Source organism: Terrapene carolina, unplaced genomic scaffold (assembly GCF_002925995.2).
Source record: "Terrapene carolina triunguis isolate 2854851 unplaced genomic scaffold, T_m_triunguis-2.0 Scaffold951, whole genome shotgun sequence".
Taxonomy (NCBI): domain Eukaryota; kingdom Metazoa; phylum Chordata; order Testudines; family Emydidae; genus Terrapene; species Terrapene triunguis.
Genome location: NW_020665302.1, coordinates 1,909,044 through 1,921,041, shown reverse-complemented (window position 1 = coordinate 1,921,041; position 11,998 = coordinate 1,909,044). Strand labels below are relative to the sequence as shown.

Genomic DNA, 11,998 nt, shown 5'->3' with positions numbered 1-11,998 from the left:
CAGGGTCCGGAGGCAAGGGGGCTGCCCGAAGCCGGTAGCGCTCGGGCAGCTCGGCTCTTACAGAGCTGAGGAGTCAGGGAGCAGCACGCAGCAGCCGCCGGAGCCTGGGAGGGGAAGTGCCCGGCCGGCGGTGCAGGGTCCGGAGGTCTGGGGGCTGCCCGAAGCCGGTAGCGCTCGGGCAGCTGTTTCACGTGGCTGGGAGGGAGGAGGGGGAATGCGGGCGCCCAGGGGAGGGGGCGGAGTTGGGGCGGCTGTGGGGCTAGGGCCCTGTGGAGTGTCCTCCTTTTTTTTAATTTTTAAATATGGTAACCCTATTTCTAGGCCGGAGCTCCCCAGCTCCTCTGGCCTTCCCCCAGCCCTGCTCCAGTCTTGGTACCCTCTCAGCTTCCAGGCAGCCAGGCCCTTCCCTCTCTACCGCTAGAGAGAGACTGTCTGTGTGCTCCTGGACCACTGCCCTCTTATAAGGGCCAGCTGGGCCCTGATTGGGACGTGGCCGCATTTGTGGCTGGTTCCTCAATCAGACGAGGCCTGCTGCTTTTCCTAGCAGCAGCCCTCTTGCAGCCTCAGCCCTCTCCCACGGCTGATTTAAGCCTTTTAAGGCAGGAGCGGGTGACCACCCCAATACATATCACCTATTAATTATTCCACAGCATGGGAAGTACATGAGGTTCATGGTGGGCCACAAGCACCATGTGCTATCCTTCGGACTCTCAATCTCTCCAGAACATTCACCCAAGCACTAACAACAGTAGAGGCATACTTAAGAAAAAGCGGTATCGTGGTATAACCCTACCCGGGCAATTGGCTGGTTTGAGAGCAATCTTATCAGAATCGGAATCATCGGCCTCACATTCAGTCTGTTCCACACACTAGGCCTGAAAGTCAACATACAGAAATCGAACTTGAGTCCAATCCAGAGAATCATATTCGTCGGGGTCATCCTCAAGTCCACCAAATCCATGGCCTGCCTTCCCCAGCACAGATTTGAGAATCTGTCAACCTTGGAATCTGTTGACTTGGAATCAGACTTACCACAGTAAGGATATGTCTTGCCCATCTAGGTCACATGGCCTCCTGTACCTTTGTGACGCTGCATACCAGACTTCACTTTCACTGCATGCAGGGTTGGTTCAGGCTGGTCTGTATGCTCACCAGACATCTTGACGTCTCTTTGTGTATTCTCTCTAATACTGTCATCTCAGAGAAGGTGGCAGGATCTAGTTGATGCCTGCCCCCTTCTAGCTGCTTTTCCATCCCATACAGACGCTCTCAGAGTTACGTAAACCCGACCTACGCAAATCCGGACTTAAGGAAAAAGTTCTGTAAGCTAGAAATAGGAGGGTTTTGTTTTTGTTTAATGGGTTGGAGATACGTTTCCGACTTACGCAAAATTCGAGTTACGTAAGGCGTTCCGGAACGGAACACTTGCGTAAGTCGGGGAGCGTTTGTATTATGGTGACAGAAGCATTACTTATGGTATGGGGAACACATATGAAAGACCTTTTGGTACAAGGCTGGACTACAAGAGAAGCAAGGATACACATCAGCCTCCTGGAATTCAGAGCCATGCACAAGACTTTTGAGTCCTTTCTCCATCATATCAAAGGGCAGACAGTCCAAATAATGACAGACAACATGATCACCATGTTCTACTTTGAACAGGTCAGTGTGAGGTCTTCCCCGCTCTGCCAAGAAGCTGTCAGACTATGGAACTGGTGTATCAGGCATCAATTTTCCTGTAAGTGTATAGCTGACCAGATCTGCAGAACATCTTGGCAGACAACATGAGCAGACACTTCTCTCCCAATCACAATGGAAGCTGAAGAATTCCATTGTTCAGAACAGCTTCGCACATTGGGATCACCTCCTAGAAGACCTGTTCACAACACAAGATGGCAAAAAGAGTAGGATGTTCTGCTCCAGGGGAAAATAAAACCAAATTCCCTAGCAGATACATTCCTAATCCAGTGGTTGGGAGCCTTGATACATGCCTATCCTCTGGGCCCTGTGATTCCCAGGTTGCTCCAAAGGTCAGATAGGACTCAGCCAGGTTGCACTTGACAGCCCCAACATGGCCAAGATGATTCTGGTTCCTAGGCCTCCTGACGCTATCAGCTGTTCAGCCCAAGACTTTACCTCTGCTGCTGGTTCTGGTGTTGCAAACCATGGGAGAGATCCTGCATCCAGAACTGAGATCCTTCCATCTCACAACCTCGGGCCTCAATGGATGTTGGCTATAGAGTATGCCTGTTCTTCTCCAGTCAGAAATGTTCTCATGAATAGCAGAAAAGACTGAGACAAACTTACCTGACAAAATGGATGTTTTCTCACTGATGCCAGTGAAAATCGATCATTTCTCATCACTCTTCTGTGCCTCTGTGTTAGAGTGACTGCTCGTTTGAGAGGGAACAAGTCCAGTGCGCCTCTGATTCATCTGCTCACTCCAGTTGGTGTGTAAAAGAGGGTAACTGGGCCCTAGAGGGGAAAGATTCCTGGTGAAGCATAGCTACCTTAGAGCACCAGGTGAGAGCTGTATGGGAGTGAGCGTTTTGGCAGGTGATGGCTGCCTGAGACCAGGAGATTGCAGAAGGTCCCTGAAGGAAGCAGAGGGTATCTGAAAGCAGGAGAGTAGCAAAGAGGGGTTTGACGACTGATCCTGAAGCCAGAGAGCCAGGGCTGAAGGCAGGAGAGTAGCAGAGGGATTTGCCTGCTGCTGGCTTTTAAGATGGAGAGCCAGAGCCAAGGGCCCAAGAGGGCTGAAGGGAGAGCAGTGGAGCGGCTGGAGCCAGAGGGCCAGAGAGTACTGAAGCTCTCCTAGCGGAGAGGGGGCAGTTTCTGCTGGGAAGAGTGGTGTGACACACTCCACCTGGAAGGGCTGGGGTGGCTGTCCTGGTAAAGGAGAAGAGCAATAAAAGACCTGGTGTATAGTGGAAGATACTGGGAGTGCTTCCTTGCTATTCTCCAGCAGGAGCTCCTTCCTGAAAATGTGGGCTTTTAAGAACTGTATGCTCTGTGAGAGAGGAATTGATTGTTTGGGATTTTTGTTATGGCTCATTTGAACTATGTTTTTGTAATAAACTATCCCTAAGGAGGGTATTACCGAGTCAAGAAAGCCTGAGCGGAGTCACTGGTGACTCTGAAGGAGGGAAACTGAGGCAGGCATGCCTGTTCTGCCTCAACCTGCTGCTGGAGGGCACCTTAGGAGGGGCAGTCTTATCACACTCAAATCCTGGATTATCTACTGGAGCTGAAACAGAACAGCCTGTCCTTGAACTCGGCCAGGGTACATTTCATAGCAGTTTCAACCAGAGTCTTTTCCTGTCTGACTAGTTAAGTTTTTAAAGTGACTGATTACGGTACTTTCACCAGTTAGGGAACGTGTTTCCCCATGGGATCTTAATCCAGAACTTTCAGCTCTCATGGGCACATCCTTCAAACCAGTGGCAACCTGCTCTCTATTACACTTGTATACAAAGACAACATTTCTGATTGCCATTATTTTGGTGAGAAGGGTTGGTGTGAGATCTAGGCACTGATGGCTCAACCCCAACCCCACACATTCTCCATCTCCTTTATCTGGACAACGTATCTTTGAGAACACCATCCCAAATTTCTACCTAAGGTGGCCATGGAATTCTACTTAAACCAGCAAATCCACCACTGGTGTTCTTTCCTAACCCTCATACATCAAGGATGGAGGTGACACTTGACACCTTGGAAGTAAGGAAAGCTTTGGCCTTGGCCTTCTACTTCCAGAGGACAAAACCATTCAGTTCCTCACCCAGACTGTTCATCTGCACTGCAGAGAGCATGAATGTCTCAATTGTATCAATGCAAAGATTGTCAAACTGGATCTCTGGGTCAAAGCCTGCTACAAGCTGGCCAAAGTAGACCTACTTACTACACTCAAGGCTCATTCAACTATGGCTCAAGAAGCATCACCTAGGAATGTGCTTATCTCTGACATCTGCATGGGCAACTTGGATGTTGGTTCACACATTCACAAAACATTCTGCACGGGCCGAATCCCTCCAGGTCCGATGTTGCCTTTGGTGAAGCGGTGCTGCAGTCCTTGTTTTATTGAAGACTCCAAGCTCCATGGCACAGGATCACTGCTTGGAAGTCACCATTAGTCGCATGTGTATATGGACAAGCACCTGAGAATGACAAGTTACTTACCTTGTAGTAATTTGAGTTCTTCAGGATGTTTTGTCCGTATGCATGTTCCACTGCCTGCCCTCCGTTCACTCTACGTCAAAGTCCTTACACCTGGATTCTGCAGTTGAGAGGAAATTGAGTGGCAGTTGGCTTGCTCTGCCCTTGTATGCCTTCGACATGAAGCATGAGATGACTCTTGGCACATTTGCACCATACAGACACTGCTGGCCAAAAGACTACAAACTGCAGCACATGGAGTGCATGTGCACCCATTAGTGGAATATGCATATGGACAGCACATCTTAAAGATCTCCTCCTATTGTACAAGATAAGTAACTTCTCATTTTTCTAACTGAGGAATGCATAGAGATAGCTGTGGCTTTGGTTGGAGTGTCAAGTAGATAGACCAGTAGGTGGTCTGAATTTTGATGCCACCAGCTAGAGTCAGGAACCATCCTGTCTCTTTCACTCCTCTCACAATTGAGTGTCTCAGGCGACCAAATGGGCTTTTATGTAGATGTGAGTGTGCATGAAGACGCTGGCAATTACGGACAAAAATGCTCAGATTGCTATTTTAGATTAATCTTCATGCTATTGGGTTCCTTGTGCTTTGTACATAACACAAATTTGAGCCTTTCCAGGCAAAATTCACTTAATTCCTCCAAGATTCTCCCCTCTTCAGCCTTTCTAAGAAATTACTGTTACAGTAACCTTTTTCCACCCCACTATACCCCCACACACACACACACCTCAAGTCCCTTCACTAACTTCTTGCCTCTTTCCACATCAAGTTTAAACTCTGTCTTTGCTTTCACAGCATTGCACAGTTCTGCCTCTCAGTCCTTCTCTCCCTACTCACCTGCTCTCTGCCATCCTTCACGCCTTGATGCTCCCTTTGACTCCTTGTTGTGCCTTTTATTCTTTCTACTTCTTACCCTCACTCCCAGTGCCCACAACCCCCTTGGGTCTGCTTGGAGATCTCCTTCCGACTCACTGGTGGCTGGCTTTCCTCCACTCTCCTCGGTTGTAGCACTAGCTTCTCCTCATTTGCCCAGCCGTAGGCTCACATTTGGTAGTCTGACCTCTGAAGTCCAAGATTTTATTGTGTACCTTCTTATGTCAGCTTGTCATCTCTCCCTTGCCTGTATTAGTCAGATGTAGACTGTAAGCTCTCTGGGATCTATATTTCTGGGAAGTGCCATGCATGCTGATGGCACATTCTTGAGTATTAAATATTAATATTACTTCTTTGTATATCTTCCAGCGGAGGAGAAGGCTCGAGAGGCCGAGAGTAAAGCCCGTGCACTAGAACTTCGCCTGGGCGGGGATCTCACACGAGACTCCAGGGTGAGACGTCTGCATTTCTCTGCCTGTTTGCTGAGGGTTCAGAGCCACCCCTCCCTGAGCTAAGTGGAGTTGGTATTACCAAGTACTAACCGGTGTTTCAGTGTGGACAGGTGGTCATTCCTGATGGAGATGCTATTGTGCTGATTCTGTGCTCAGTCTTCCCAGGCATCCTTAATGTCTGTTTTCCTCAACAGATGTGCCTACATTTTGCAGGGTATGACAGTGTGTTGTTTCCCCTCAGTTGAGGGAGTCATGTGAGCATTGCTTCTGCATGGGGTGAAGTACCCCAGGATGTATGTGCAGTGTGCAGGCGAGACTCTGCCCGAGTGTCAGTGTAGGGTGCTGGTCAGCTTGATTGTAAAGGTCTTTTGTTCAGTGCCTTTGCTCTAAAGAAGAGAGTGGAGGAATGTGAAGAGAGCCTGAATAGTAGTAAAATTCCAGATGTTTCTATGGCTTCCACTCTCCTGTTGGGCTTGCAGTTTGGTCCTAACTTTCTTCTCTTCGTAGCTAGAATTTCTTTTCTTTTCTCATAAGCGGTATTCCTCTGAAGCCGCACCTTGTGCAACACTCATGCCAGCGCTGAAAGCTAAGCTAAGCAAGGCTAGGCCAGTCAGTACTTGGATGAGAGACTTTCAAGGAAATACCAGGCAATCAGTAAGGTGACACTCAGTATTAAAAATGCATCAACCTACTACTAGAGGTTACTTGGATTTTTCATGAGAAGTACTGTAAAACGACGTTCCTTAATCCACAGCACTGTGTTGGTGTATTAGTCCCAGTGTCTTAGCCAAATTCCATTTTGCCTTCCTAAATTCCCCCTACTATTTCAGTTGGATACAGGATTCTTTGTTTCCTCTTCTAATCTGTTGTGTAATGTTGCTGAGGGTGGTTAAACAATTGTGCTTCACCCCAAAGGTAGCTGTTTTCATTGTTTACTGTGGCTAGTGAGAAGATTTCTGTGTCTAAGTCTGTAAAATGCTATTGGATCCTTGGAAGGAGAGATGCCACAGAAATGTTTAATTTTGGTTTTACTGAGAGATGCTTCATGTCTGCAGGTGACTCTACGGCAAGTCCAGAACACAGCCATAACCATGCGTAGAGAGGCTGATGTCAAGCGGCGGATCAAGGAGGCAAAGCAGCGGTGAGTACAAAGCCACTTGGGGCTTCAGTTGTCCCGAGCTGTTACTCCGTAGTCCTCTCAGGCTGTAGCAGGTGTCCCTCTGTTATCTTGCCTCATCCCAAGGGACCACCCAATTGGCCTTGTTGGAGGAACATATCCAGTGCTACTCTGACGCCCATGTAGGTGAGGGTAACCAGAGCTTTGCACCTTTGACCTTGCAAGGTGACCTTGTTGAGAGGAGTTTGCTGTTCTGATAGCTTGGGGCTCCCCATGCCCCTCTTCCTTACTGAACTTGCTAAAATGTATTTGTTATGATTTGCGAGCCTGGTTTTATAGAAATCCACACTGTTTTGTAAATCCATATAGTAATCTCTTGGGATGGGCAATTTAATGTTGATACCAAGCAACGTAATTGTCCAGCAGTGAAAGGAATAGGGACTGTTTGTTTAGACAACACTGGCCTGCGTATCCCCATAAAACATCATTTCAAATGAATGCAAAGTCCAGACCTGAGGGGTCCATAAAGCCATTCTGGATAAGCATATTAGCTGGACATTTTCAGTATTATGAGTACCGGAGAGGTCATCCTAAGTGTTGATAATTAAGTTCTCTCCCATTGAGGTAAATGGGGGGTTCCCTGCTCTCTTGGGGATATTGTGTGCTGGAAACTCACAAAGATGATACTTCTATTATGTCCTGAAGACTTCCTTTACTACGAGAAGATGAGGTTAGGGCTGCACTAGCATGATCAGGGGGTTGCAATCTAATGCAATAGCCATTCCAGCATGTTTTGGCTTTGCCTGAGTGGATGGGACCAAATCATACTATAACCATGCTACCCAGTGGTGGCACTAGGTCTGTAATAGGACTCAGGCTGTCTCCACACTACAGTGGCACAGCTATGGCACTGCGGCTATGCCATCGTAGCGCCATTGTGTAGAAGCTTCCTGCTTTGACTGAAGGCATTTTTCCATCAATGTAGTTTATCCATTTCTCTGGGAGGCAGTAGCTAGGTTGACTGAAGAATTCTTTTGTCAAACTAACAAAATCTACAGTGGGAATTAGTGACCTAACTACGGTGTGAGTGATATAGCAATGTCCGTTTTAATTCACAGGTGTAGACCTGGCCTCAATAACATGTCACGGCAGGATTGGGTGACTGTTGTCTTATAACACGATTCATCTTGATAGTTTTGCTACTGTAGATGAGCCCATAGAAGAAAACAGTAGTATGCCAGTGGGAGCTTTGTTGACCTTTTTTTCCATTGCAAATTCATATGACGAGATCAAAAGCTGAGCCTCCTTCAAGAAAATGGAATTCGCCCTGCGACTTCAGAAGGCGGTGTTAGACTTAACCGACTTGCTTAATGTGTATACCTTCTGTGCGCACACATCCTGATTAATTCCCTTCCCACTTTGGGAAATGCAGGTATAGATCTTAATATACCTTTCTTACATGCTTTCATGAGCAGTGAAATACTTCAAATGTCGTTGTTGTTAATGGTCATCATTGTCATTGAGTAAGCACCCATATAAAATGACTGGGGTAGGCCGTGCCAGAATCTGTTGATTTCAGGCTTTCTGCAAACTCAAGCAGATGTCTATGAATTGGTTATACTCACTCCACATTTTGAAGGTTTTTTTCATAACCATAACAGCTTAGAGACTCAGCAATTTAAAATGAAAGGTGAGACTTTGAGAACAATTGAGAGGTCTGTCTGCCTGCCTGCCCCTCCTCCCACATAAATTCCCTTGCACCCCCCCAGGGTACTGCACTTTGGGAAGCACTGACCTAAATTCTTTGCTAGATGTGGACCTAGACAGACTCTCCCACAGACAGCAGAAGGAGAGAAAATAGTTTGAATTTAAAATTGATCTTAGAAGAGTTGTGACTTCAGGGATGCAGAAATCCCTGTGGGAGACAGTTTTCCTCCTATTCCTATGTACATAACTTCTTTTCCCTTATTCATTATTTCTTGGTTCTGATGGAAGTGCTGCATAAAATAGAATCCTATGAATGGGGCCCAAGGAGATGTTCTACTCTCCCTTATTAATAGACATAAAGCACCTAGTGCATCCAGCAAACAACTCCTCTTGCAAATGCAGCATCCCACTATTAAACCGCAAATGTGAAACTATAAGAACTAAAATTCAAGAAAGCTTTAGAAATAGCACCACTGCACTTACCCCCGAGTGTAGTTGGGAAACCTTTAAAGCTAACCTACATGATCATACTTCCCTATATAAAATTTTTTTAAAGAAATAAATATTGAAATCAACTGCAGAAATCAAAAATATATACCTAGGCTGTAAAACCTAAGCAGACATTAAAGCTCTCAATTGCAAAAACAAACTTAGCTCTAGTAGATCGCCTAACCCTGGCTAAACATGTCCGAAAAGGTTTCACAGGGTGGGGAAATGAATGTGTGTGACAAAAACTGAAAACTCCCATCCTGATTAACCAGACACAAAGATTTGGCCAAATTTATTTCGGAGCTAGAATTAGTGAATTGTCAAGTAACTTCAGGTCTGCAAATAGAGCATAAAACCCTATGTGCTGTTTCTCTCTCTCCTCCCCCCAGGCCCCCATGTAAGCAAAGACTTTTTAAACAGGTCAGGACTCTCCCTAACTGAAGAACTATAGAAGTCTAGAAAGCAAGATATTGAACAAGGTCCCGGGAGGTAAAGGGAATCCTTTTGTACAAAACAACACCTTCCCCAGACTCCCAATAAACTCTTCACTTAAAAAAAGAGAATTATAGGTGACTTCTGCAACCCCTGTTAGATCATCTTCCTACTGTGTTAACTTACATTGGTTCTGATTTCATTAATATGCTAAACCCAATGCACCTTCTCTAACACAACCTGACAGCCCCATAGCCTTATAAAATGTCAACAAAAATGTACCAAATGGGACAGAATTGATAATACCAACAATAATTAATAACAAGCTGTGTATTGTATCAGAGGGGTAGCCGTGTTAGTCTGAATCTGTAAAAAGCAACAGAGGGTCCTGTGGCACCTTTAAGACTAACAGAAGTATTGGAGCATAAGCTTTCATGGGTGAATGCCCACTTCTCAGTCTTGCGTCTGATGAAGTGGGCATTCACCCACGAAAGCTTATGCTCCAATACTTCTGTTAGTCTTAAAGGTGCCACAAGCTTTGTATTATGAACTCCACTGTCTGTCTGGCAAGATAAGTCAACCAACTCTGGTCCCTTGTAACAGGTAAGAAGGAGGAGGAGGTCTATTGAGAGCTCACATTGAAAGAGGCTTCCATTAACCTGCTTACTACCCAATGAAAAATGAGACTTTCCCTTAAATTTGTACAGTGAGACAACTACTGCATACCTTGTCCAGAAGCCTTTTAGAAACTGAAAATAACACTCCTGCCTTTGAGCTCCAGAGGGGCACCAGGCAATGGAGGTGCACTGTCGCCCTTCCTTTTGTCACAGAAGCTCACATCGGCATAAATTCTCAAGTCACAGGAGTTCAACTGGCAAAGTTTAATACCAAAACACTTTGTGTGAATTACCTGTTTCTGTGTTGTCCTAACCCTGACTTCTCTGCCTGCAGTATTCAAAATGTTGGCTTCCTTCAGTAAATGCTCAGGATTAAAAATCAGTTGGGACAGAAATATTCCAGGTAGTCTCCCAACAATTGGTTCAATCAAAACCTACCCTGCTAAAGAATGTTGTGTCTCTTAAATATCTGGGCATGTATGTGACTATGAGATCGATCTAATTTACAAAATAAATGATCACCTAACACTAGATAAAGTCTGTCAACTGCTAGCCAAGTGGGCACTCCTTCTGATATTCCTTATCTCCAAAGTTAAGTTAATAAAAATGTTCATCCTAGTAATGTGCACTTACCTCTTTGTTAATGAGACAGCAACATTTTCAAAGAATTCCTTTAAAAGGCTGCCATATCAGCTTTGCTCTGGGCCAGTGGAGTCCCAAGAGATGACTACAACACACTAACCCAGCAGCTGAAGGAAGGAAGAGATTGCTGTCCCTAGCTTCTGCCTTTATTACTTAGGGTACATCTACACAGCAAAACACCCCAAACCCTCAGCAGCAAGTCTCAGAGCCCAGGTCTACAGATTCAGGTTTATCGGGCTTGTGCTACAGTGCTAAAAATAGATGTGTAGATGTTGCAGCTCAGCCTGGAACTTGGGTTCTGAAGCCCAGGGAGGGGTGGTTTCAGAACCCAAGCTCCAGCCTGAACCGGAGCATTCATGAGACCAAGTCGGTAGACCCAAGCTCTGAGACTCCCTGCTGCAGGTTTTGTTGTTGTTGTGTAGATGTACCCTTAGCCTCCCAACTGGGACATCTTGGTTCTATGACAGCCCAAAAGCTCCAGAAAGTGAACTTAAAAAGTATTTAATGGATCAGTTGTTTTAGGAGCTATTTTGTGTCTTTGATCTGTCGGGCCATGAAGCAGATCCCTGCAGTTAAAAAGATCCCCGTATTTCCTAGTCTGACTACACCCAGGAGTATAGAATCACATTAATGCAAACAATAATAAGAGAATGGACATTGAATAAATCAACTTGTCAGACATTTATTCTAAAATATTTCAGCAGCATAGGATAACCTTCCATCTAACAACTGCAAATCATCAGAACTGACACATACATGACACATTTCATACTCTTAGAGAAAACAAGAGAATATGAATTATGATTATGAACAGACATTTGAATAGCTCCAGAAAAGGCTTCTAGCTTTTCACCAGATGAGGCATGAAATGATTAATCTGGGTGAAGCACATGAGAGTTACAAATCGTGATGTAAACTGGGAAACAAAAACGGATATATTATGCTCTGTAACTGTTACTGATGCAAGTGCTGATATAGCAATCAGTGCTGTACAAGATCCAAAGGAACACGCAGTCTCTTCCTGATCCGGATCTACCAGTCTAAAATCTACAAGGTGCTAAGTATGGATTGCACAGCTGGCTCATCACCCTGCATCATTGGGCCCTAAGTAATTTACAATCTAATTTAGAGAACCATAGTTTATGTAAAATGTAGACAAGTACTTTTAAATATTTTGCACCAAAGGTACATCAGTGCAACCATGTTTCTTCTTTGAGTCCATTCCAATCAGGTGTGTGCGCGCTGTATGCGCACTAGCCAGAAGATTTTTCACTTAGCAGCATCTGTAGGGTTGGCCTGGGCACCCCCTGGAGTCGCGACTTCATGGTTCCCAATATAGGGCCCTGCCGACCTGCCACTCCCTTAGTTCCTTCTTACCGCCGGTGACGTCTCGCTGGAACAAACTCTTGCTTTTAATTTGCAAGCGCGTTTGGGCAGTGTCCACTCTTTGTGTTCATAGTTTGTAGTGTTAGTTAATAGTCTTAGTAAT

General features: G+C 45.5%; 1 protein-coding gene across 1 annotated transcript in view; it reads left to right on the top strand.

Annotated features, from left to right (window-relative positions):
• MORC2 (MORC family CW-type zinc finger 2) overlaps window positions 1-11,998 on the top strand; it is a 100,524-nt gene that overhangs the window by 60,631 nt on the left and 27,895 nt on the right. The window contains exons 11-12 of the mRNA XM_026661180.2: window positions 5,423-5,505; window positions 6,561-6,646. Of these exons, the coding sequence (XP_026516965.1) occupies window positions 5,423-5,505; window positions 6,561-6,646 (169 nt within the window). The remainder of the gene's footprint in view (window positions 1-5,422; window positions 5,506-6,560; window positions 6,647-11,998) is intronic.